Source organism: Amblyomma maculatum, chromosome 1 (assembly GCF_055883805.1).
Source record: "Amblyomma maculatum isolate TAMU_Amacu chromosome 1, ASM5588380v1, whole genome shotgun sequence".
NCBI classification, from domain to species: domain Eukaryota; kingdom Metazoa; phylum Arthropoda; class Arachnida; order Ixodida; family Ixodidae; genus Amblyomma; species Amblyomma maculatum.
The window spans coordinates 247,194,135-247,218,897 of NC_139344.1; the positions used below are offsets into that span (position 1 = coordinate 247,194,135).

At 44.5% G+C, this 24,763-nt stretch overlaps 1 protein-coding gene and 1 long non-coding RNA gene across 4 annotated transcripts in view; one reads left to right on the forward strand and one right to left on the reverse strand.

Annotated features, from left to right (window-relative positions):
- LOC146206159 (NEDD8 ultimate buster 1-like) overlaps positions 1-4,997 on the reverse strand; it is a 53,286-nt gene extending 48,289 nt beyond the window's left edge. For 2 of the 3 annotated variants that reach the window (XM_084590791.1, XM_084590790.1), the window contains exons 1-4: positions 4,675-4,910; positions 4,394-4,558; positions 3,581-3,748; positions 3,379-3,505 (exon numbers count right to left, since the gene is read on the reverse strand). In XM_084590791.1, coding sequence (XP_084446917.1) covers positions 3,379-3,505; positions 3,581-3,748; positions 4,394-4,558; positions 4,675-4,782 — 568 coding nt within the window. In that variant the 5' untranslated portion in view covers positions 4,783-4,910. The other variant, XM_084590792.1, reaches the window with a different exon arrangement.
- Positions 4,998-20,014: 15,017 nt separating this feature from the next.
- On the forward strand, positions 20,015-24,546 carry LOC146206161 (uncharacterized). Its single transcript, XR_014703242.1, has 4 exons — positions 20,015-20,312; positions 21,211-21,298; positions 21,387-21,446; positions 24,000-24,546. It is a non-coding gene; the product is annotated as an uncharacterized LOC146206161 (long non-coding RNA).
- Positions 24,547-24,763: the final 217 nt, after the last annotated feature.

Here is a 24,763-nt window from a genome sequence, read left to right on the forward strand (position 1 = left end):
TGACCCAGAAGAACCTGATGAAGTTGCTGAAGCACAAGCTGTTTTTAGTGTACTGGCTCCCAAGTATGGCACTGTGACCATGGATGATTATGAAGCTATTGATGATGATGCAGTCACCTGCCGTGAGGACACCTTGACTGACATATTGAAGGAAGTCGACGAAGCCAACGATAATGACAGTGAAGAGGAGACCGAACATCATAATGATCAAAGCTCTCCAGTGTCGACTAATGAGGCTAGCCAAGCAGTTAAAGTACTCCAGCAGTACTTTGAGCGAGAGGGCTGCTTGGAGCACACGTGCAGCCTAGCTAAGATGAATGCCTATTTAGTGAAGCAGCGGCATACCAACCTGAAACAAACTATGTTGCACAGTTTCTTTGGGGGTCACAACCCTTAAACGAAACTGCCAATAAATGAAACAGATTTCCTTGTCCCCGTTGAGTTTTGATTAAAGGGAGTCCACTGTATTTTTTATCAACAAATGGAGAGTTTTGTCCAAATGTGTTAAACTCTGGGAGATTGCATTTGAATCCAACAACATACCTACAGTGGACATGGCATAAAAACAAAGCAAATCAATTGGAATCCACAGGGCAAGGTTATGTGTAGGCACATTTTAGCCCAAGTCATACAAGCAAATGGTAAAAGGTTAGCTTTAAATCATATGAGTAGGTTGAGCTTAAGTAACCAGAAGTGTGATCAGAATTATATGCAATTTTTATTTACGAAAGTATGCATGATATGTTATGTAAACAACTAAACAGCTTAAGACATCACACCTCTTCTCATAATATGAAGCCAAAGTTGTAGTCTAGTGTTAATATACATGGATTACACCAGTGCGAGGCTATCATACTTAAGCCATTACCAGAATTTAGTGTCACTTGCACATTGTTACACTAGTGACAGCTGTCACTTAAAACAACAACAATGCTGCTCACAGATCAAGGGACCACTCTGCCAAAAACTGCCTATAAGGAGCTTTGATTCCAGCTAGCAAGCAAAGCTTTCCAACATTTTGCAAAATTAGCATTGAATGTGAGCCCATGCGTCAGATCCCGTTTGTATGCTCTACCCAGCTGAAAAGCGATGAGAAAGAAAAAGCAAAAACAAAACAAAGCAGAACACAAACACAAACTTTGAACCTGCAGAACTTTGCTTTAATGTATTTTGCTTTAAAGTCTTAAATGTAGTTAGCTTTGCTTTAAAGACAGGTCTACTTTATTTTGCCCCCCTGAACCGCACTTTACGCTTCACTCTGCAGAACATCCCCATAAATTCTACCTCCTTGGGCAAGCAAAAGATCCACCTTTCAAAGCGCCGGTAAAAACCATATTTCCAAAACTTGGTTAGTGTTCCTTCACTGCAGCTGTGAAGTGCTTGTAAAAACGCACTCGTGGAGCTGTAAGACATTCAGTTAGCCCTTTCGGTCATGGTATCCCCTCTAATGTGCACAGAGATATATTATCTCATGTTACTGTGTAGCATGATCAGGAACTATGCGCCAAGATGGACCCCTAGCACATTTAACAAGCTTGCAGGATCTACAATGCATGGCAAAGCAACGTAAAACTGCATTGCTGTGCCATCTGCCATCACAAGGCGTGGTGTCAAGGCTGACAGAACAACCAAGCCAGGCGTACTTCGTGCATGCTCGTCCTTTTTTTGCTATCGGGCATATCTTCGCTCGCATCACTGCCATGCACTTTGAACGCTTGTGGCAGCAGCCGAAAGGAGTGTGGCCACTACCATGCATCTGCTTCAGCCGCTGCGATGAACGACGGAGTTCTCGACCATCTTTTACACGGCGGCCAAATGTATCGATAAATTTTATCTTTCAAAACACATTTCTGGTTGAACATGAACACATCTCTTTTTCCGCCATCGTCCAGTGAGTGCTTTTCACATTTGCGAATGCCTTGGTACACCATCGTCCTCAAAATTAGAACTCGTCATGTAATGTGCAAAACTTCACGTCTGGCTAGGTTATGAAAGCTTGGTCACGCATGCATTTTGCAGCCGAGCATGATCGTAGACAATCATGCTGCAAAATGCTACCTTCTGCCATGAAAAAGCCTGATAAGCCCACAAAAACTTACAGCAGTAAGGTCAAACATGCAAGTTCCCGAATGCGATGCACACAATGAAGAACTCAAATCAGAACAGCTGAAATCAATTATCGACTCTAGTAACTTAATAAATGTTAAAAAAAATGGGGGTGGGGGGGTGGGGGATCACTAAAATTTTCTTTCCATTTCTTACAATAAGAACTGCACGCTTTATACACAATGGCATAACTGCACAACTAAAAAGCATTCCACCACAGTTTTTAATTCACTGATGCCACTACCGGCATTATAGGCAGTGACATACATGGCACGATGTATGATATACAGGCTTAACGTCACCAAGACTCGGGTTATGAGCAATGCCATAGTTGAAAGATTATATAACCCCAACGCTTGTAGACAGACACAGAGCTAGGTCACACACACACACAACTGGGCTGAGGAGCTAAGAATTAATTTTGACTACTTGGGGCTTCTAAAGCCCAGTATGCAGTGAAAGCACAAGTTATGAATCAGTTGAGAAATGTCAACCACTGATTTAAGCCACTGATTTGCTTCGCAAATAACAGCACCTTACATTGGGCGGACGGGAGCAGAGATGCCAAGCAGTGAGGGGCAGTGCAGTAGCACAATGATTGAGGAAATGCATATTCTATCACTGGTATGATCACCACACTCCAACAGCAGAATGTCACGTGTCCACACTTATTTTTTGCGTTCCAGCTAGCCACAGTATGATAATGTAACTTAATGAGGAGCTAACCTCTGTTCCTTGAGCTTCTCTCGGCTAAAAACATGTAGCTGAACTCATGTCCTGAGCAGTAATCAAGGTACCGGCATCAACTAGCCCAGCATTTATTTCCACTGTTGCTAACAGAAAAAAAAAAGAAAGCATAACAGCAAAAATGGCAATCTTAAATTTGCATGTCATGTGACTTCCTTCACACTCACATTTGAAGAGGGAGCAGCAAAACTGCTCTAGACGGCTCTTTGCACAGCGAAGCCACGCTTGTTCTACCACTGGATGACTCCTACCTTTGTCCATCCAACAGAAGGAGACCGCTTTTGTGAGAACACTTTTGAACATGCTCTTGAATGCTCCTGTTTACTCAATGGAATCTGCATTAGAGTACTAGCATTTGTAAGGCTTGGCTTGCTGGAAGCTTTTAAAACTTTCAATTACAAAAAATAACTGCACTGTAACAGGAAACACCAAACAAACAGAAATCTAAAAAAAAAAAAAAAAGCCCATTGAAAGAATGCGTACTGCATACTTGTTTTTAGTAGCAAGAAAAACCAATATACTTGCCTGAATCAACAGAGGACAGAAGGCCAGCATCCTCACGAATCTTGTTCATTTCTACTTCCTGCCTTTCTCGCTCCCTTGACTCGTCAGCAGTCTCCAGAAGGACCAATGCCATTAACTGCCCATTATGCTAACCAGGAAGAACATACAATCAGTGAAAAGAAAAGCAAAAAGTCAAACTAAATGAAAATATAATTTTAGTTACCTTGACTCCTTGCTCTTGCAAGGAACTGCCATCTTGGATCACCCTGCCACCAGAAATTAGTTTTACCTTGGATGGGTCAACTTCGCACAAAGCAGCCACTATTTCTCGCAGCTTCTGGCCAGTTTCTTGCAGCACAATTTCGATTAATTCATATTCTTTTCGAGGTGGCTGAAACATAATTCAAACAGTGATGTAGCGGCAAATGTGCAGTTTAACAAAACCACATTGAAAGTGCAGTTAATGCCCTTGGCTCCATTCAGCTTGCTTGGGTTGACATGAATGATGTCATTTAATAACAAACGGGAAAATAGCATTGTTCTACCTTCCTGTGAGTATCAAGCAAATGTGATGACTTGGCAGTTCTTTAAGGCAAGCAAAGTGAGTGGTGCGCCGGCGAGCCCGCGGGCTATGGATAACATCGACGGCCAGACGTTCTTCACCTTGCATTGACATCGCACAGCACACGGGAGTTTTTACGTTTTGACGGCAACGCAATGCGGCTGCCGCAGCAGGGAACACCACTGACGCCAAGCCACCACAACGGGTAAATAGCGCCAGTTCAGTTGAGTCGTTCAGTCGTGTCAGACTCTTCGTGACCCTATGGACCATGTCACGCCACGCTTTCCGGTCTCTCACTATCTTCCTAACATAAATAGCGCCACTGATTACATATCACTGTGACAACTGTGTATCTGATGGGCTTTGCACTAGCAAACAAATTCTTACGTTCGGATGACAACGCCGTACTAGCCAGACAACGTGGGTAGCGACTGTTAAAAACATTTAGATCATTAAACTAACAAAATTACTTACCTGCCGTTGATTTACAACTCTCACTCTCAAGGTGGCTATGCCAGTACTTTGGTACTTCTTGTTTGCAGCCAGTTTTGCCACAGCATGAGTTCTTAGGTGCCTGAAAACACCCAGCACAACTGCGGGATCCAAGTGCAGTTCTGTTGCGTACCGTATTATCAGTTCCTGAAACATAGGAAAAGGTAAAAAAGGAGCGAGTTGAAAGTAGGAATAACGAGTTTTCTGTGACAATTAGCACTAAAAGAAAATATCAGCAACAAAGAAGCTGCGTGCTCACTTACATCAGGAATTGCACCTTCGCGGTCGTTCACAGTAAAAGGAGGCAACCAAAGCTTGACACTTTCATCGTTGAGCTTTTTCCGAATACGGGCGACGAGCTGCTCCTCCATGGTCGCTGTAACCAAGACCCAACCACGCTAACCGATTCGCAGCTCACGCTAGTGACAGGCTCATAGAGTCTGAGTGCGCAACAAAGCATCCGGCCGAAGCAAAATAAACATGGCGCACAGGCCAAGGTGCTCACCACATGGTCATAGACATGGTCGCGAAACTTGGAACCAAAGGGGGCAGAAACCCATTGGCAGTGACACCAATCGCTTGGAAGGACATCTTCCACTACTAAGTAAAAAACAAAATAACATTTTTACGTTCTTATGTTAATGAAATTTAGCTTATAAATTTCTTTAAAAGAACGCACCATATTTATTTGGCAGTAATTATAGGATTATAGTGCATTATTATAGGTCAGTGTCTTCGTTGGATCGTCACACGGATGGAGGAAATGTATCGTCATATTGGTCATATCGTCATATCGTCACGTCACGTCTTCTGCTTGGCAGCTTGGCTACACTGTAGCTTGGCATTTGGAAGCGGCACACAACTTGAACGTAGTTCAAGGTTTCTAATGTGTCAGACGTAGGCGCAGGTCGTTGTGTTGGCTGCGGTGGTTTTCCGGAGAGTCGTTCCGTCGCAGCAAGTGGCGGCATGCACTGCTCCAACGGCGTCTGCCTGCTTCGCTTTGGAATTTGAACTCGGAAGGTGAGCAAGCGAGCATTTAAATTCATGTTCGTGCGCGCGTGGCATTCTACACAACCTTCCTGCTCATTTTGGTTACTGCGCCGCATTTACCAGCGTTAACTGCATCTGATTTACGTGACTGCATTGAAAGAATACGTCAAAAGAAGTGTTGATAAGTGACGCTGCCGAGACGGTGGTGACGTCTCGCTCCACTGCGCGCCCAGCAGCATGCTGTGAATTCCTCGTTGGCGTTTCTCAGTTCTCGCTTTTGTTGCGCTTTATAATACATTGATAGAATACACTTTCCCCTCTGGCACTTAATAGCACTTTTTATTATAGGGCTAGAATAGAAGTTTAAATAAAGCGCATGAGTTCTAAGTGAATTGTCAATATCGAACAGTAATAGAAGTGTTCATTAGTGTTTCTTCAAACGTCCATTTTTATTTATTGCGCTTATCCATGAGTTTACAGAGGTCAAGGCTCTGTCAATGTATTGTGTTGTGCTCTCTTCTCTTCCGTGTTTGTTCTTTCGCGCTCTAGCATGAACACCTACCGATTCGCCGAACTTCTCATGTTATCGGTCAATGTGTCTACTCGGTTTTCACCTCTGATGTTATGCAGTGTGGCACGCATTTCTTTCAACTGTTTCTAATGTATCTTGCAGCTTCCTGTACTGGCCGCCGTTCTGCCACTAGGAACATCCTCAGCCTCGAAAGAAGTACCAGCTGCTTCAAGAGTGCATCCAGAAACTTCAGCAGTCCACACAACGACGTCGCCAGAGGACCCTGGCCGAGATTGTAAATGATATAAGCACATATGTATCGTCAGATGCTGCCTGGTTGAAGCTCAGCAGCGTTAAACGCTGTAGTTGCCTTTGCAGCAGCTACAACAAAGCATTTAATCTGGAACTTCAGTTTCATCCCAAAAGGACTATAGATAATTTGGACAGTTTTTCACGTGAACATAAGTCAGGACACTGCAGCTCTGGTTGAAGGTGTCTTCTCTTGAAAATAGGTTTTTCCTTAAATATTAGAACTAGTAAGAAACAAAGAGCTTCGTTTTCAGCATTTGAGCGTGCATGCACTAAAATGTTTGATGAGATGTACATTCAGAAAAAGTCCTTCAACACACCCTTCGACACGTTTGAAGGCATCGTGGAATACTGTGCCATGCAGGGGCAGTATCTTTTCGATAAGGCACTGGTGTTTCATTTGATTTCGTTTTATTACCTTAAAGGCCCCTCGCGGGGTATTACATAAGGGGTGGGACGAGCAGAAAAGGTACAAGACAATGCAATATGTGATCACGTACAAAAAATGTTGTTTAGATTGCTAACATATTGGGAACAGCTTCTTGCTTATTTTTGGTGCGTGTGAATGCCTTTCTAGGGCTTTTATTGAGAGGCTTGTGTCTAGAGACAATATTGGTCGAGCCCTTTGATCCACCCTTGATGAAAAAGTACAGCATCCTTGGCAGTGTGCAGCGGTGCTGTATATGATGAAATGCTTTCCTTCTTCACACGTGTTAGGCTTCATTGGTTTGTGAGGCAAATAAAGGCCAAATTTTGTTATGTGGCTGTTCATGCGAAGGCAGCACACAGGCTTTTACAAAGGCTAAATACTTGAGTCTATTCAGATGTCCGACGTTTTATTACGGTAGTTAGTGAAGGGTTGTTTTGCGGCATGCATATATTTCATTAGCATAATACAAGTGTTGATGGAAATCTTAGTGTCTTGGCATGATGTGTGTAAGCTGACTGCTATTTGTAAACAGATCATTCCACCAAATACAATACGCTTTCATGTAATAGCGTATTGGTACAGGGTGCTGCCATTAATTATTGTGGAGGCTCCCATGCGTTCATTTCCATGCGGGCTTCCCTTGTTTGTATCCCCTGATTCTGTGGGCACATAGCTGTGCACAATTTAACTTGTAAATAACTATACATACAAAAAAAGATGTGTTAACAGTACACGCTTTGTTATGTGTATTTTTCATCTTCAAGCTGGGCCGTACTGCTGATGCGACATACTACTTTGTGTTAATTATTGGAGCTGTATATTTCATCTTGTTTTAAGGCCTTCTGTTCCATTTACTGTACCATATTGGTGCTTGATCACGTCCGAGAGCCGACCTTAAACTGCTGCTGCTTTTCCAAAACTCAATTCTGCCTTCGTGTTTTTCGAGGTGTGCAAACACTATGGCGCATTTGTGACTCATCAGGCCACTGCATGCCTGAAGAATGAATGTGGATGTAACTAGCGGTGTAAAGCTGCATGCTTTTACATCACTCGCACAGAAAGGCAAGGCCAACGTTAACTGAGACTGAACGATGCTTGGACAAGTTGTTACAGAATAGACCCTGTTAAACACCAAGTGTTGTCTTAAATTGGCAGTCAAATTTTCTGTCAAACTAAGTTTACACAACAGTCACGGGGTCAGTTTTCTGCTGACTTCGCCCGGCATCGTTCAGTCTTCGTCGTCGTTGGCCTTGTCTTTCGTGTCTACGAGAAAAAAGGTTTGAAATCCGCGCCAAATATATGTCACTGTGACGTGATGTATTTTCTTTTTTTTTTTTTTTTTGTGTTAGTATTTAGAACCATTCTCAGATGGGCTGGTGGTGAGGTGCCGGTGAGGTGCAGTTCCAGTTCTGTGGTTCAGGTGCAGCTGTCACTGCGGGCTTTAGTCGATGGATGGATGGAATATAGGACCATAATACAACATTTTGGGCGAGTTGGTTACATCCCGTGCCGTCTTTGCGCTGTAATAATGAATGAAAGGGATATAGGAGCGTCCCCTTTGAAACAGGGTGGTAGCAGTAGCTATCATGCTCATTTTTCTCCCTATATCTTAATCATTGATTTAGATTCGTTAACTAAACCATCATTCTATTTATTAAATTTTTGTTTCTACATTACTAACATTATGTCACTTCTCTGCTTTTAAGCCACCAATCTTCCAGTAGTTTTTTGCTAGTCTCCGCCACCGGTTTATTCACCCGGCCACTGGTATCTCTAAACCCCAGAGCTTCAGGAACAGTGATTGCGCCTGCATCAACTTCTGGATGGATACCATTACATTTGAGTATAACATGGTCAATTGTTTCACTGGAGTTACCACATACAGCACATACGTCATCTCCATTGTTAGATTTCTTTTTGTAGCTGCGTGTTCTAAGGCACCCTGATCTAGCTTCAAAAAGTAGGGCACTGCCTTTTGAATTATCAAAGAAATCTTCCTTCCTGATCTGCATTTTCCACTTTCGGTATAATTCCACACTCTGTTTCTTTTCCATCGAATTTATCCAATTTTTACCTTCTGTGTTTTTCACCTGTTGCTTAATGCTCTTTATTTCTCCATCCTTGTGACTAGCATACTTACTAGCTAGTTTCCTAGTTCTTTTCCTCCATTGTGAGTCAACGCTTTTTAAGTACAGGTATTTAAATACTTTAGCTGCCCATTTGTTACTGTCCAATTTCCTCAGGCGTCCCTCATATAATATTTTACTCTGAGCTTCCCGTACTTCGAAAGATGCCCAGCCCATATCTCCCTGTACCGCCTCATTTGTAGTTTTGCTGTGGGCACCTAGTGCTAATCGTCCAACGGATCTCTGATTTATTTCTAATGTCATCTGTACCTCTGGTTTTAGGCACAAAATCGCATTTCCGAAAGTAAGTCCGGGCACCATAATTCCTTTCCAAATACCCCTCAAAACCTCATACCTATTGTATCCCCACAATGCCTTATGCTTCATTATCCCGGCATTTCTTCGCCCTTTGGCCTTAAGTGATTGCTCATGCTTTCCAATGTATGCCAATCCTTCATTTACCCATACCCCCAAATATTTATATTCTGCTACTCTAGGTATTTCATGGCCTTGTATTTTAAGACCCTGATCAGTTGAGCCGTTGAAAATCATCAGACCCGACTTAAGGTATGTCACCACCTTTTTGAAAATTTTTTAAAATTTTGACCTTTAAAGTTTTATTTCACACTAACCTTATAAAGCATCGTTTTATATGATATTCAAAAGGAAAAAAGAGTTTAAAGAATGATGCTAGAATTTGTTATTGACAAAAAATGGTTCAAACATGGCTGTTACGCAAACATTCATAACTAGCCAATGGAGTGCAGAAATTCTAAACTTTTTGGCACAGAGTTAGCCAAATAACCAGGCTGTGCAACTAACTAGGATCTTTGCCATCCGATAATTGGGAATCATGTTATACAAAAAATGCCAAAGAAAACAAACAAATGCGTCATTTTTGTTTGCATTCCTTGGCATAAAACATGATTACATCAAAACTTACCATTCGATGTCATTCATCCTAGTTCATTGCACAGGTTAGTAATAGAGAAACGAGCGTGCAAAGTTTCATTGAAAAATGTTCATTCAGTTCATTCACAACAAGAAAGTGCAAGAAATCAAGTTTTGTGAAAAGCACGATTAAAAACAGACGTTAGTAGCGTCATGCACCCCCCTTGCGGAAATTTAAAGAAATATTAAAAAAATACAAACCCTTACAAATTGCCTTTAAAAATCTTTTACATATGAGACTAAAACATAACAGAAAATTTTCAATATGTGGCGTATATTATCGTTGAGTTACCAGTTTCTGTTACCAAACCACATCAGTTTCGGTTTCGGAAATGTTCATCATCTGTTGGAAAGTTATCTATAACTTTTGAACTAAATAAGATATGAACATGATCCTTGCTGCAAAACCTTCTTGAACGTTTGGGGACTCTAAATCTAAAAAAGAAAAAATGTCATTTTTACAAAAAAATGCCTTTTCAAAGGTGGTGACCTACCTTAACTGCGCTAAAACTGAAGCCTAGAGCGTCCCCTTCGTCTCCGCAATACTTAACTAGAGTTTGCAATTCTTCCAGACTCTCAGCTAGCAGCACAATATCGTCTGCATACATCAAACTGGGGAGGCGCTGCTCTACCGCCTTTCCACCTAATCTATATGACAGGTTAAAACCTAGGTTACTGTCTTGTATCCTCCGTTCCAGGTTTATCATATAAAGCATGAACAGCAGCTGTGATAGAGGACAGCCTTGTCTTAATCCTCTGCATATTTTGACATCTTCTGTACTTCTTATCCCTTCCCACGTAATTTCTACTTTGTTATCCCGGTATATTTCCTGTAGGAACTCTATTATCTCATAACCAATGCCTTCTTCTTTTAATATGTTCCACAGGAGTTCCCTGCTTACATTGTCCTATGCCCCGTTTATGTCCAGGAAGGCCAAATACAAAGGTCTATTTTTCACTAGATATTTCGATGCATTGGGTAAGAACGAACAGGCTATCATCTAAGCGCCTACCATTTCTAAAGCAGTTCTGGAGTTCTCCGATTATCTTATTAATTTCTACCCATGCTTGCACCTTTAATTTCACCGCCGGCATGGCTAACCTGTACATAACAGATGTTATGGTAATCGGCCTGTAGGATTTTATGTGCATCCTTTCTCCTTTCCCTTTATAAATCAAATTCATTTTACCCTGCCGCCAGCTGTCCGGAATTCGCTTATTCGTTATGACTGTTTCCAGAGCTTTTAACAACGTTTCCTTACTTTTTGGACTGAGTTCATTAATCAGCTTGATCGGAATTCTATCTATTCCTGTAGATATGTTTTTGGGAATATTTTTTTCTGCCTTTTTCCAGTTTAGATTGGTCAGTTCTAAGCTGCTTTGTATTCTGCTACCTTGTGTTGCTTCCCGAGTTGCAGAGATTACCCTATCGTCTCTCTTAAATGACTCTGCTATAACTGATGTAATGTAGTTCACTGCGTTGTCTCCCTTTAAACAATTTTCCTCGTTATCTTGAATCCGATCCTGCTTTCTTTGATTCTTCTTCCCTAGCCAGCTTATATGGTTCCAGAATTTTCTTGCTCCGCCTCTAGAGGCATCGTGTATGTCAGCTGTCCAGCGATCGGTGGACTGCCTTATTTTACTTTGGACGAGGGCCTGCACCTCAAGTTTCTTTTTTTGATATGATTCCCATTTTTGGTTGATTTCCTCCTGAGATACCTGTGCTTTTTTTGCCTCTCGGTGTTCCCTTGAAGCAACCCGTTGTTGTTCAATAGCTTCCCTGATTTCCTTATTCCACCAGCTCCGTGGCTTCCTCTTTTCATTCCAGCGGTTTGCTACCTTAACCTCCTTAATTTTCCTCCTTATGAGTAGTTCTACCTGTTCATAATCCCAGTCTTCCATGGGGCTTTTCTCTATTGCTTCCTCTATGTCTGTTGCTATCTGTGCTATTTGATTGTCGTTTAATTTTGCGTTTACGTTTTGTCTAAGTTCCATTTCTCTTTTCATCAGGGGCCCCATCCGCAGACTAATATGTTTATGATCACTTCCCAGACTACACTCACCTTTTTCGTCTATTTCCATTTTTGTGACCTCGCTATAAATTTCCTGCGACATTAGACAGTAGCCAATGGTCGTCTGCCTGTTGCGGAATTCCCATGTGATTTGGCCTTCACATTTTGTTTCTCTATTTACTATAACTAGATCGTGTCGCTCACAGAAATCTAGCATTAGTTTCCCGTTACAATCCGTGTATCCATCCAGATCGTCGATGTGGCCGTTCATGTCCCCCAGTAGAATAATATTGGCCCCGTTTCCAAACTGGCTTATATCGTCACTGAGACATTCAACAAGATCCTTGTTTTCTTGCCTGCATTGATGTCCTGTTCCTAAATAAACTACATCTAGCCATGTCCTTATGCCGGCAATTGTTCCTGAAACCCAGATATGTTCTTTACAAGATGATTTAATTCTTTGCCAATTTGTTCCTTGGTGTATCAACATACCTACCCCTCCACCCTTTTTATCCGTTCTCGTTCTGTTGCACCCTTCCCAGACGTAGCCTTCCATAAATGGCGGATCTTCTAGATCCCTGAGATGAGTCTCGCAAAGAGCGTACACACCTATTTTGCCATCCTTCAACTGCTGTTCTGTCTCTAGCCATTTCGCTCTTTTTCTACCTCCTTGCATGTTTATGTAGCTGATCCTAGTGTTAAATTTCTTTTTTGTACTTTTCTTTCTCGACCTACTCCTTGCCATTTTTGGGGGCTCAGCCTCCGTTATTACACTTTCTTCTGCTTCACTTCTACCTCTGTGCACGGAGTCCTCGCGCACCCCCTAAATAAGCTACAGCCCTGCCTGCCAGGCGCCAGCCGATCTCTGCTCCGACCCTTCTGTTAAAATGAATGCCATCTCGCTGAAAAGCCCTACCAAAACCTGCTTTACGCACCTCTCTGTTTACCTCAACCACTTCGAAACGCTTCTCCAGGCTTAACTTCCTTATGTCCTGATTAACTGTCACCACGTCCTTTTCCAGCTTTCCATCACTGCGCGTCAGCAGCGCCACACATTACTGGTGCGGCATTTTCAATCGAGCCTTGTCTGCTTGTTCACGGCCGGTCTCGAGGGAGAGCGCGTTGAGACCGACCGTGGCTTGTTCCCGTTGGCCGCGAGCTGCAAGTTCTCGCGGTGAGGCTATCTATCTCTGTGCCTCGCAAGGCCGCGGACGACAACTTCGTCAAAGTCATTTTTAAGAAATTTCTGGAGTCCTCCGAGGAACCCGACGCCGTGCTTTCCTTCGCGGCAGCACTGCACATCGTGGTTTAGACCGAGGCTGATCGACTGGTTCGGACAGTAACTGAAGCGCCGTTGCTAGATATTTCAGCTTTGAATTCATGGGGCTATTCAGATTGTCTCAAGAGATCTTAGAGGAACTCGCCATTTCCTTGGAGAATGACGCTGGATCGGTCGACGACTGAAAAAAAAAAAAAAATGCCCCTAAGTGGGCCATCGCTATTTACAAGCATCTCGTCGGCAGCGCGCGTCGTCTGCTAGCGCCATCAACATGTGCACCACTTTTCTGCACCTCCTCCTCGGAGGGTGCTGCGATTCTTTGAACCAGAGCGGAACCACGACTGCACCAAAAGCTGCGTTCGATTCAGCCGTGGTTCTCTGCACCACCGGAACCGGTTCGCGGTGCGCTGCACCAAAGCGCTCGATTCATAGCGGTCCCTGCACCTTCGTCCGCGATTGATTTTGGTGCACTCGTGGTGCCGCTCTGGTGCAAAGAACCGCGGCACCCTCCGAGGAGGAGGTGCAGATAAGTGGTGCACGTGTTGACGGCGCTAGCAGACGACGCGCGCTGCCGATGAGATGCTTGTAAACATCTATGACCTTATTAGGGACATTTTTTTCTTGTCATCGACGGATCAGGCGTCATTATCCGGGAAAATGGCGAGTTCCTCTAAGGTATTTGTGGCAACCTGAAATGCCTCCTGAGTTCGAAGCTGAAATATCTAGCAACAACGCTTCAGTTGTACGGGAACTTGGTAAATTGCGGTCTGTCGATCGGTCTCGGTCTGAACCATGATGTAATAACTGTGTTGCCGTGAAGGAAAGCACGGCATCGGGTTCCCTGTCCTCACTGTCGGAGGACTCCAGAAATTCCTTAAAAATGACTTCAACGATGTTGTCGTCCATGGCCTAGCCAGGCACAAAAATGACCGCACCGCGCGAACTAACAGCTTGCGGCCAACGGAAACAAGCGAGCAGACGACAAGGCTCGATTGAAAATGCCGCACCAGTAATGTGTGGCGCTGCTGACGCTAGCAGCACCTGAACTGCCTGAACCACAGAACTGGAACTGCACCTCGCCGGCACCTGACTGGCACCAGCGGAACCTTTTCAGAATTGGTGCCGAGAACCCGTTCTGAATCGAACAGACCAAAATCAATCGCGGACGGTGGTGCAGGGGATGATGTGAATCGAGCGCTTTGGTGCAGTGCACCGTGAACCGGTTCCGGCGGTTGAGAGAACCACGGCTGAATTGAACGCAGCTACAGTAACTCTACGGCGCTCGACTACTGTTCCCAAGGACGCGGGATCGAATCCCGGCCTCGGCAGTAGCTTTTCGATGGAGGCGAAAAGCAAGGCGCCCGTGTGCTGTGCGATGTCAGTGCACGTTAAAGAACCCCAGGTGGTCGAAATTTCCGGAGTCCTCCACTACGGCGTCTCTCATAGCCTGAGTTGCTTTGGGACGTTAAACCCCACAAACCAAACTAAACCTAATGGGATCTATGGAAGTTTCGCTACCATGGGATCTACCTTGGCCAAGGACCATATGGCGCAGCCTAGCCTATGACCTGGCCGCCTACAGTTCCTTGACATTTCACTGTTGTAGAGTAGCTTGCCCACCCCAAAGGCCTGGGACAGGACAGTGTCCTGTCGACGTTTTTCTCTCTTTCTTTCTTTCTTTCTTTCTTTCTTTCTTTCTTTTTTTTTTTTTTCATTCTACTGGCGTAGGGTGATAAGCGCTTGGCCGTCGGAGTGCGGTTTCGAGCTGGAGGAGGGAGAGCATCTAGCCGTCCGCACTCAACAGCACGCATGCTTTCTTCTGTGTATTTTTTTCCCCCTATCAGTAGTGGGGAAAGGTTGAAAGGACAGGCGGGCAGGCTAGCCAACATAGACAGTGTGGTTTCAAACGAGTGATGGCTTGGAGCTGCCCTCGGCAAAGCAGTATGCACGCTCTTCCTTTCTTCTTTTCCCTAGCTGTGAGGTGCTGGTTTAGCCTGAGCGGCAGCGGTGGGATTGCTGAATGAAGATTTGCTGTGCGCGTGTACTTGGCTCAGTCGGCCGCTTTTGCATCTTAAAAGTTGAGCCATAAATGTGTGTGTATGCGTGTGTATGTGCAGTAACGTAATATTGTTTGTCCATAAGCTAAGTAACATCTTGTATAATTCCACAGCTTAATTTCAAACATTACGCGCAAGGTGATCTCATGCAGTTAAAATTATTTGCTTTTTGCCACTACAAAATTGCATATGTTAGTGGGCGCGCGCGTGTGCAAATAACTCATGCGCAAGTACTCAATATATTTGCGGCCCCGCATATGGTCAGTATTCTTGCACGTTTTCATTGTAGTTAGGAAACAAACTCACAATCACTGCAGAGCGCTGCGAAGAAGCAGACTCGATCGCGACTCGAAGTCCCTGCGTCACCTCCAGATCACCGGAAGAAAGAATAAAAGCAAAAGTCTGCGGACGCACAGAATCTGCGCTCACTCAATCCCCCGGGGAAGGAAAATTCTGTTTTTCTGCTGCCCATAGTCATGCAAGCACTGCTTGGAGGCATGGGGGAGGGGAGGACTGTGTTGGAGGAGGAGCCATGGCGTGAACAAAACAAACTGCCGCAAGCGCTTCCTCTTACAAGGAAAAAAAAAAAAAAAAAAAAGAGCCTCCGCGAGATACGCGTACGTGACGTGTAGGCTACGTCGACCATGTGTCACGTGATTGCGCATCGACGATCTGCAAAGTAAGGGGACTGCAGTTTCGCTGGAGAGGATGTTTTTGCAGGTCGATGATGCGCAATCACGTGACACACAGGTGGCGTAGCCTACACGTCACGTACGCGTATCTCGCGGTCTTTTTTTTTTTGCTTGTAAGAGGAAGCGCTCGCGGCAGTTAGTGTTGTCCACGCCATGGCTCCTCCTCCAACACAGTTTTCTTCCCTCCCCCATGGCTCCAAGCAGTAAACAGAATTTTCCTCCCGCGGGGGAATGAGTGAGCGCAGATGTGCGTTCGCAGTCTTTTGCTTTCGTTCTCTTTCTTCCGGTGGTCTGGCGGGGTTAGAGCTGGTATTCGAAGCGACGCAGGGACTTCGAGTCGCGAGTCTGCTTCTTCGCAGCGCGCTGCAGAGATTGTGAGTTTGCTTCCTCACTACAATGAAAACGTGCAAGAGTACTGACCTTATGTGGGGCCTCAAATATATTGAGTACCTGCGCATGAAATATTGGCACGCACGGGGGCCCACACACATGCAGTTTTTTAGTGGCAAAAAGCAAATAACTTTACAGCATCTTGCGGCGCGTAAACGTTGATGTTTGGAATTAAGCTGTGAAGTTATACACGATGTTACTTAGCTTGCGGATACGTCACTACACACACACATATATATATATATATATATATAGTTGTTTTATCTACATAATTGAGGCGTAACTTTTAAGGTGCAAAAGCGGCTGATTGAGCCAAGCAAACGACAGCAAATCTTCAGCACTGCCCCCGCTGCCTCTCAAGCCAAACCAGCCCATACCTCACAGCTAGCGAAAAAGAAGAAAGGAAGCAAGCGTGCTATACTGCTTTACCGAGGGCAGCTCCAAGCCGTCAGTCGTTTGAAACCACGCTGTCTACGTTGGCTAGCCTGCCCACCCCTTTATTGAGGGGCTTTACCCGCCCCTCCTTTCAACCTCTCCCTACTAACAGGAAAGAAAAATACAGAAGATAGCCTGCGGACGGCTAGATGCTCTCCCTCCGCCAGCTCGAAGCCGCGCTCCCACGGCCAAGCGCTTTTCTCACTGCCCCAGTAGAAAAAAAAAAAGAAAAAAAAAACGTCGACAGGACACGCAGAAGTGACGTAGTAGCTCTACGTCACTTTTGTGTCACGTGATTGCGCGTTCACGACCGGCAAAAATACCCTCCCGTTTCGCTGGGGGGCGCTGCAGGCGCTAAAATCCCTTGATAATTTGAAAGTAGCGACACTCTCCTCCGCGCCGCGCTTTCCTCCTCGATTCTCCTCGCGTGGCGGCGGCGAGCGCTGCGCACGACACGCTTTTTTTTCCTTGACGCCCGCCGGCCGGCCGCAGCAGTGAGTGAAGCGCGAGTTTTTGGGCCAGGTCTGCGCTTCAGGAGTGCACAAAATTTTTGAAAAATTGCGAGAAAAGCATTGAGAATGCCGAAAGTAAAGTTCATGAATTGATTGGTTTCTTCTTAGAACTGTTTGAATGGGGAATACTGATATACAAAGCTTTCAGGCGAGTTCTGTGCTACAGACACTTTTTAAGTCTCATGATAAGGTTTTACTTTGTGCACTTAATCTAGTACTGCCTCTGACTGTGTTTGTTTTTTTAGAGCGTGAAATCTGTCACCGCGGTAAAACTTCGGAAAACGATCCAGGCTGGTGCTTTGAACTACAAGATCAGAGAAGGTCAAAGCAGGACTTAGTCTATTTCGCTATACTGTCAAGCTATCTCTCTAAGCATAGCATATGCCACGTGATCAACCATGAGATTGGATTGTTGGTTAATTGTAAATGTATTTCGATCAATTACTGAGCCAAATTAGTTGTAATTTAGTAAATTGCAATTAAAATCTAAATTTTAGCTGCAACATCGAACCGTATACCGTTGGAAAACTTAGGCCAAGTGTAATGGCACTGTGCTAGTTAACGATCCGCGATAATCTGCGTTAATTAGTTAATTTTGTATAAAACCAAATTTTGAGCTGTTCCTTGCTGCTTCGAGGCAAGGAACAGGTTTGCCACGGCAGTCTTGATATGATGCTGATGGAGGAATTAAATAATTTTATGAGTACGCGGCCCCTCACTGACTTCGCGTGTGGTTAAAAGAGCAGGGTACACAGGGAGAAGTGGTGGGCCCTATTGCCGACACAATGAAGTTCTGGGCAAGCATGCTGTGGTCTCATGCGCTATGTAAAAGAGCTTGATTTCATTGAACGCTACAATCAAATAAAAAAATTACACGGTGCACCTAGGGCTTCAACGTGCGGAGAGAAAGCATATAACTGCCAATTCATTAACTATCGCTATCCTATCTATCGCTATATCTGCTAATGCCAGAGACCTATCGTAACTGTCACTATCCGCAACGAACACTATCACCTCACTATCCGGGCCTATTACTATCATTTACTATTATTATCCGTAACAGTCACCATCATTACCTATCGCTATTCATAACCATCACTATTTAATCTGATGCCGCCCCAATGACCCATTGATATACTTCAATTTTCATTGACTTACGTTGTCAGTCATATCTCTATTATCTCATAATATCTGACGAGACAACTATACATTGACTTTTAATTCTTATACTTTCTTGTTTTCTCATGAATGGAGGTGGGAAAAGAGCAAGCCACAGAAATAACTGACTACTATCAGAGCGAGGTTCATGTCTCTGTCGAGGAGGCTTCCTTTACTTCAGGACAGGTCGGTGAGAGAAAATTGATGGAACTGCATTTGGCCTGTTTTTTTTTCGAGTTCGTGTAATATTGGCGGCTCAAACTGGTCTTCTGTGAAATGTAGCTAGAACATAGACCGTTGAGTTAATCACTCAGGCTAGGTGAAAAAAAAATCTTTGCATACAATTGAAATGAGTAATATGTTACAGTGTTAAGAATTGTTGCTCGCAAAATGTTCCCCTATTTTTACATCATAACTATAATCATTATTGATTGTTAAGTTTCGTAAATACAGAAAATTGATGCAATGATTCCGGCTGATTTGACATCGATGGGATAACTTTTCTCGCAATAGATGAATACGCGGAATCGCGGTTTTAGAGCTCCAGCTTTCAAAGCGAAGGTAACCTGCCAACGCCTTGTAGTCATGGTCAAAGTGAAGCGTGTGTGATCATATGAACACCTCCTGCACATTGGCCGTATCCCTGATAAAACGAACGCATATTTTTTAACCTACGCGTGCGTCGAAGCATGGCAACACGAAGAATTGAAAAAAAGAAATTGCCGCACGACCTAACTAGTGCAGATTACCCGCAATACCTCGGGTTTACTTGCCAAAGAGTTTTTCAGGGCCAGCATTAATTGCTCCCGAGTAACCGACGCACACTACAAGTACAAGCTGGAAAGGCTAGCTCCTCTACAAGCCCAAATTTTGATTTTTAGTGAAGGAGGCCAGGGATCCTAGCATAATCGCGACAAATGCAATCGAGAGACTGTAATTTTTCAGTTATCTCTGACAGCAAAAAGCAGATTATAGCGCCCTGTTTCTGACTGTACAGAAGTCGAAGCGTGTTAAATGATGGAGCCTTGGAGCCTCGCAGAATATTCAGCATGCTGCAGAGGACAACCTTATTTTTATACAATGAACATGCTGCCGCCGCAAAAATATTGAGGTGCAAGCAGGAATAAAAAACGCAGCGTCAGGTGACGCGTTATTACGGGGAGTGAGAAAGGCACCCGACGTCGCAAACAACTCTGTTCTTTCTAGGAACAAACGTCTTTCGACTAATCTTGTGAATCCATTGACTCGTGCGCAAGCCGTCACGCTTGCCTTGAGATATCATGAATACCGCATAACCATCTTCAGGCCGCTTGCTGCAGTTGTACGCGCAACAGCACGGCATAGAGCTTGCACGCTGCAATAAAAGTACAGCGCGCAATATTCGCTCGCCGAGACTAGGAGAAAAATGGCGCGAAGGAAAAAGAAAACACAAGGAAAACGCCGGACGCGCGTCGGTTTCCAAGGGCAACGGCAGGGAGACCAATCGTCGCTCAGGAAATCGGGCAGAAAGCCGGCCTTCAGCGAAGAGGCGCGCAAGGGGCGAGGAGGAGGCGAGGAGGTAGCGCGGCGGCGGCAAAGTTCAATCATTGGCGTAACTTTCAAAGTATCAAGGGGTTTTAGCAGGTGCTAATGTTCCTGTATATGCTCTCTAGGGAGCAGAGTTGCGCGACTGACATCCCTGCGCCGCTCTTGGCGATGACGTCAAACGTTCCATTCGAAGGAGGAGTCAACTTGCTAAACGCAACAGGAGGAGCCAACTTTACAGGCGAAACATTTTTCTCGCCGCTTGCAGTGCCGTCAGCTGTCGTCGCATCGGTTTCTACAGTGTGTTCCCACCTATTTTGTGCGCTCTAATGGCATGGCTGTGCATTGCAGAACGTTCTCTTCAAATATGACGGGTTGCAGTGCGCCAAACTGCGCAAACCGCACCGAAAGCGGCAAAGTGTTTTATTCAGTGCCCTGCGGAAGGTTAGTCCTACGTCGGCGACTACAGTGGCTTTTAAGTATGGGCCGCATGAAACAGCCCCGACAGGAGGTCGAATATGCGAGGTAAGTTCTTTTCACTTCATCTGAATGCATCCTTCGCGCTTATTTTCTGTAGAATGGCCTTGTTTATTAACTTTTGGGCGATCCCTAGACACTTTAATTTGCTTGCGCATCTGCCGACTTCATCGCTCGAATTGCTGGCGGTGCACTTGAGAACTGCTCTTTTTCTGAGTGTAAGACACCGCTCTTGCAGTATAATATGCTGACGGTATATAATGCTACATCTCCTGCTTTTACTGACTGTCACCTCATCGTTTCGGGAACCACGTTATTACTTCCCGTGAAATATTTTACTGGCCTTCCTTATATTTCCCCCTAACTTCTGTCTCACTCTAGTATCGCCGAGTCACGAAAGACAGTGAAGTGTAGAATTTAACACGAAGCTAATGTACTTCTGAAAGTAACTAAACAACGCGCTTCATAACTTGCACGAAAACTATCTGTTGTGCTGGCTTTTTCTCTGGCCGGCTGTGGTTTTAACAGGTATAAACTGCATCCTTTTCCGTAATTTTAATGTCTCGATTTTCTTACTTGCGGTTCAGTTGCGTGTCTTTGTTGCCGTTCATTCGCCACTGGGTACTACAGTTATTGTCACCGCGAAGCTGCGGTTAAAATTCTGATCGTAAATTCGCCAGCGGCAACTGTGAAAATTGCGCGGAATGTGGTAATGCATGATCACTGCTATTTTTTGCACACTTCCATAGCGGGGGTCATAGAAAATTGTCATGAATTCATGATTGCACTGTCGCGTCTCTCATAACCTGAGTCCCTTTGAGACGTTAAACCCCACAAACGAACCATGATTGCACTGTGCGTCACCTGTTGCACATCGACCTTCTTTAAATACAAATCTAGTCAACAGTGTTCGTACATGTTTTCTTCTGCACATAATCCTATGCAGGATCATTTCACAGCAGACCAGTTTTAGTGGTCCTACTTCAAAGGAAGGAAACGACTCAAGCTAGATGTTGTGCCTACCATCTTTTCTGGTGAGCGAACCATTTGGAATTTTCAAGCTCGCATTGCCCTTAACTCTCCATTCATTGGGATACCAATAGCGTACTCTTGCATATGCAGGCACGCCTTTGCAGGCACTGGAAAGAAGCATGGCTGTCGCGCCGTCCACACCGACAATAGGTGAATAGATTCAGCTCGATCACGCAATAGCTGTGTCGTGCATGAAAATTGTGAGGTGCACATTTTTCATTCTGCCTTTTTCACCTGAACAGCCAGATCAGTGTGCTGCGCCTGTGACTGCCCAGAACATGCATTCAGTATCAGCATATGAGATCATTTAGTGTCCAGTGCACGATATGAATACTGAACATTAGGATTTTCTTTGTATATTACTAATTCTGCAGGCTTGGAACTAACTCTTCATTCATTGCAATGTCAACAATGTACTCTTGTTGATGCAGACATGCCTTTGCGGGCACTGGAAAACAGCATGGCTGATGAGCTCTCCCCACCGACGTTAGGTTAATACATTCAGCTCGATCATGCAGCACCTGTGACATGCATGAAAATTATGAGGTGCAAAGTTTTCATTCTGCCTTGTTCACCTGAACAGCCATATCAGTGTGCTGCGCTTGTGACTGCCCAGAACATGCATTCAGTATCAGCATATGAGATCTTTTAGTGTCCAGTGGACGATATGAATACTGAAAATTAGGATTTTCTTTGTATAATACTAATTCAGCAGGCTTGGAACTAACTCTTCATTCATTGCAATGTCAACAATGTAGTCTTGTTCATGCAGACATGCCTTTGCAGGCACTGGAAAACAGCATGGCTGATGAGCTGTCCCCACCGACGTTAGGTTAATACATTCAGCTCGATCTCGCAGTAGCTGTGACGTGCATGAAAATTATGAGGTGCAAAGTTTTTATTCTGCCTTTTTCACCTGAACAGCCGTATCGGTGTGCTGCGCTTGTGATGGCTTGTGAGGATGCCATCTAACCATCGCGTTCGCTGCCTACCCCTTCTCCGGTAACCTCAACCTTTCCCAAGATCAAAGCTTTCTCCAGCGACTCCTCTCTTCTCATTAGATAACCAAAGTAGCTAAGCTGTAACTTTAGAATTCGACCCTCCAATGAGCAGTCAGGGTTTATGGTCGACAATATCGACTGATTTGATCTTCTGGCAGACCAAGGAACTTTCAAGAGTCTCCGCCAGCACCACAATTCAAACGCATCAATTCTTTGGCGGTCAGCTTTCTTCACAGACCGACTCTCGCATCCATACATCACAACTGGAAAGACCATAGCACGAATTGGATCTTGGTTGGCAGTCTGATGCCTCTACTCTTTACTAGGCGGTCAAGGTTAGCCATGGCTCTCTTTCCCAAAAGCAGGCGTCTCCTAATTTCATGGCTGCAGTCACATTGCGGGGTGATCTTGGAGCCCAGGAAGAGAAAATCTGTCACGGCTTCCACTTCTTGTCCCTTGATGCTCCAGGACTTGATAGGGCAAGACGCCATGATCTTTGTCTTTTTAATGTTCAGTTTAAGCCCAAACTTCTCACTCTCTTCTTGTACGCGCATTAGAGGTCTCTTGGGTTCCACTTTACTTTCTGTCATTAAAGTGGTATCATCCGCATATCTAAGGTTGTTGATAAGTTTTCCAGCAATATTTACTCCAGCTGAAGACTTGTCCAGACTGGCCTTCCTCATGATGCACTCAGCATATAGGTTAAAAAGGCAGGGTGACAGTATGCAGCCTTGTCTCACTCCTTTCTCAATCAGGAACCCATCTGTGAGACCATGCTCAGTTCGGAATGTGGCCTCTTGTCCTTCATACAGGTTCCTGAGGAGCCAGATGAGATGAATTGGAACTCCTATCTCTTGGAGAGCTTGCCACAATGATCTACGCAGTCAAACGCTTTCGCATAATCAATAAAGCAGAAGTACATGTGTTTCTGGAACTCTCTTGCTTTTTCCATGATCCAGCGAAGGTTTGCAATCTGGTCTCTCGTTCCTCTTCCCTTGCGAAACCCAGCTTGCACGTCCGGAAGCTCCCGATCCACATGCTGCCGCAACCTACCTTGGAGGATTTTCAACATCACCTTGCTAGCATGCGAAATAAGCGCGATCATGCAGTAGTTGGAACAATCTTTGGCACTGGCTTTCTTTGGAATGGGGATGTAAACTGACCTCCTCCAATCCTGTGGCCACTGCAAAGTTGTCCAAATTTGCTGACATACGTTATACAGAATGTTAACGGCGTCATCGTTAAGGTTTTGAAGCAACTCAGCTGGAATGCCATCAATTGCGCTAGCTTTGTTCTTAGCAAGCCTGGCTAAGGCCCATTCAACTTCACTCTCAGGATGCCCGGCTCGAGATCAGTGATCACAACCGTCTTATGTTGGGTTTGCACATCCGGGTCTTCGTTGTACAGTTCTGTGTATTCTCGCCACCTCTTCTTTATCTCTGACGCTTCAGTGAGGACCCTGCCTCGTGTGTTCTTTATCACGCCCAGCTTAGCAGAAAAGCTTCCGTTGATATCTTTGATTGTCTTATACAGAGCTCTTGTGTTCCTCAATTGGCTGTTGTCCTCAAGTGCTTGGCACTGTTGGGTAGCCGACCCTTATTGTGCCACAGATTCTCCTTCTGTCACTTAAACTATTGCACTTCTCGCATTGTGGTTAAGCATGAAGTGTGTCTTCAGGCAACATAATTTTATCTGTGTGCAGGAACCTCGAAAGAAGACCGGGTGCTAGAGCTGGAGTGACCACTCAACCTGGACCTCCTCAAACAGCTTTCAGCTGAAGACACTTAACCAAGTTGAACGTCTTTCCTGGTTTCTCTTATTTTCTTTTATAACAGTGCAGCGCCTACGATTTCCTCCAGCATTGTACTCAAATGATATTTGTATGGCTGACATTGTCTACTTCCCCCTGATGCTGCAACCACCATTTGGCAGCTTAGTCTGAAACTGAAAATAGATGCTCTATATTATTAACCAGCCACACACAAACTCCAATGTGGTGACTCATGCTTACCTTTCAGAAATAACCTTTGTCTTTCTACACCATGCATTATCCCAAATAAAAGAAGTCAGTGAAAACTAGTGTCTACCCCTTTATGGTGTTATGGCCTTTAATGACTACCAGTGTTTCTGCACAGGGCCTGCATGTCCCTCTGAGTGTTCAGCATTACAGTGAAGTGTACAGTGATTGTCAAGTACAATCTCTTTAGCCTCTCTACTTATTCTGCAGTAATGGGGTTATGTAGTGTACCCTTTACAGGAGCACTAGTTGGCTGTATACAATAAAGTTCTAAATACAAGCTGTTTGTAAAGTGTTTTTCTAATCCCTATCTCCTGCACAGAAGTAGGTTGCCAGTCTATGTCTGCATGCTAACTAGATTTGCCTACTTTGTTTAACAGTTCTACTTATCAAAAAGACCTGACGGACCCTCTGATAACAATGGTATTCAGGGGGGGGGGGGGATAGAA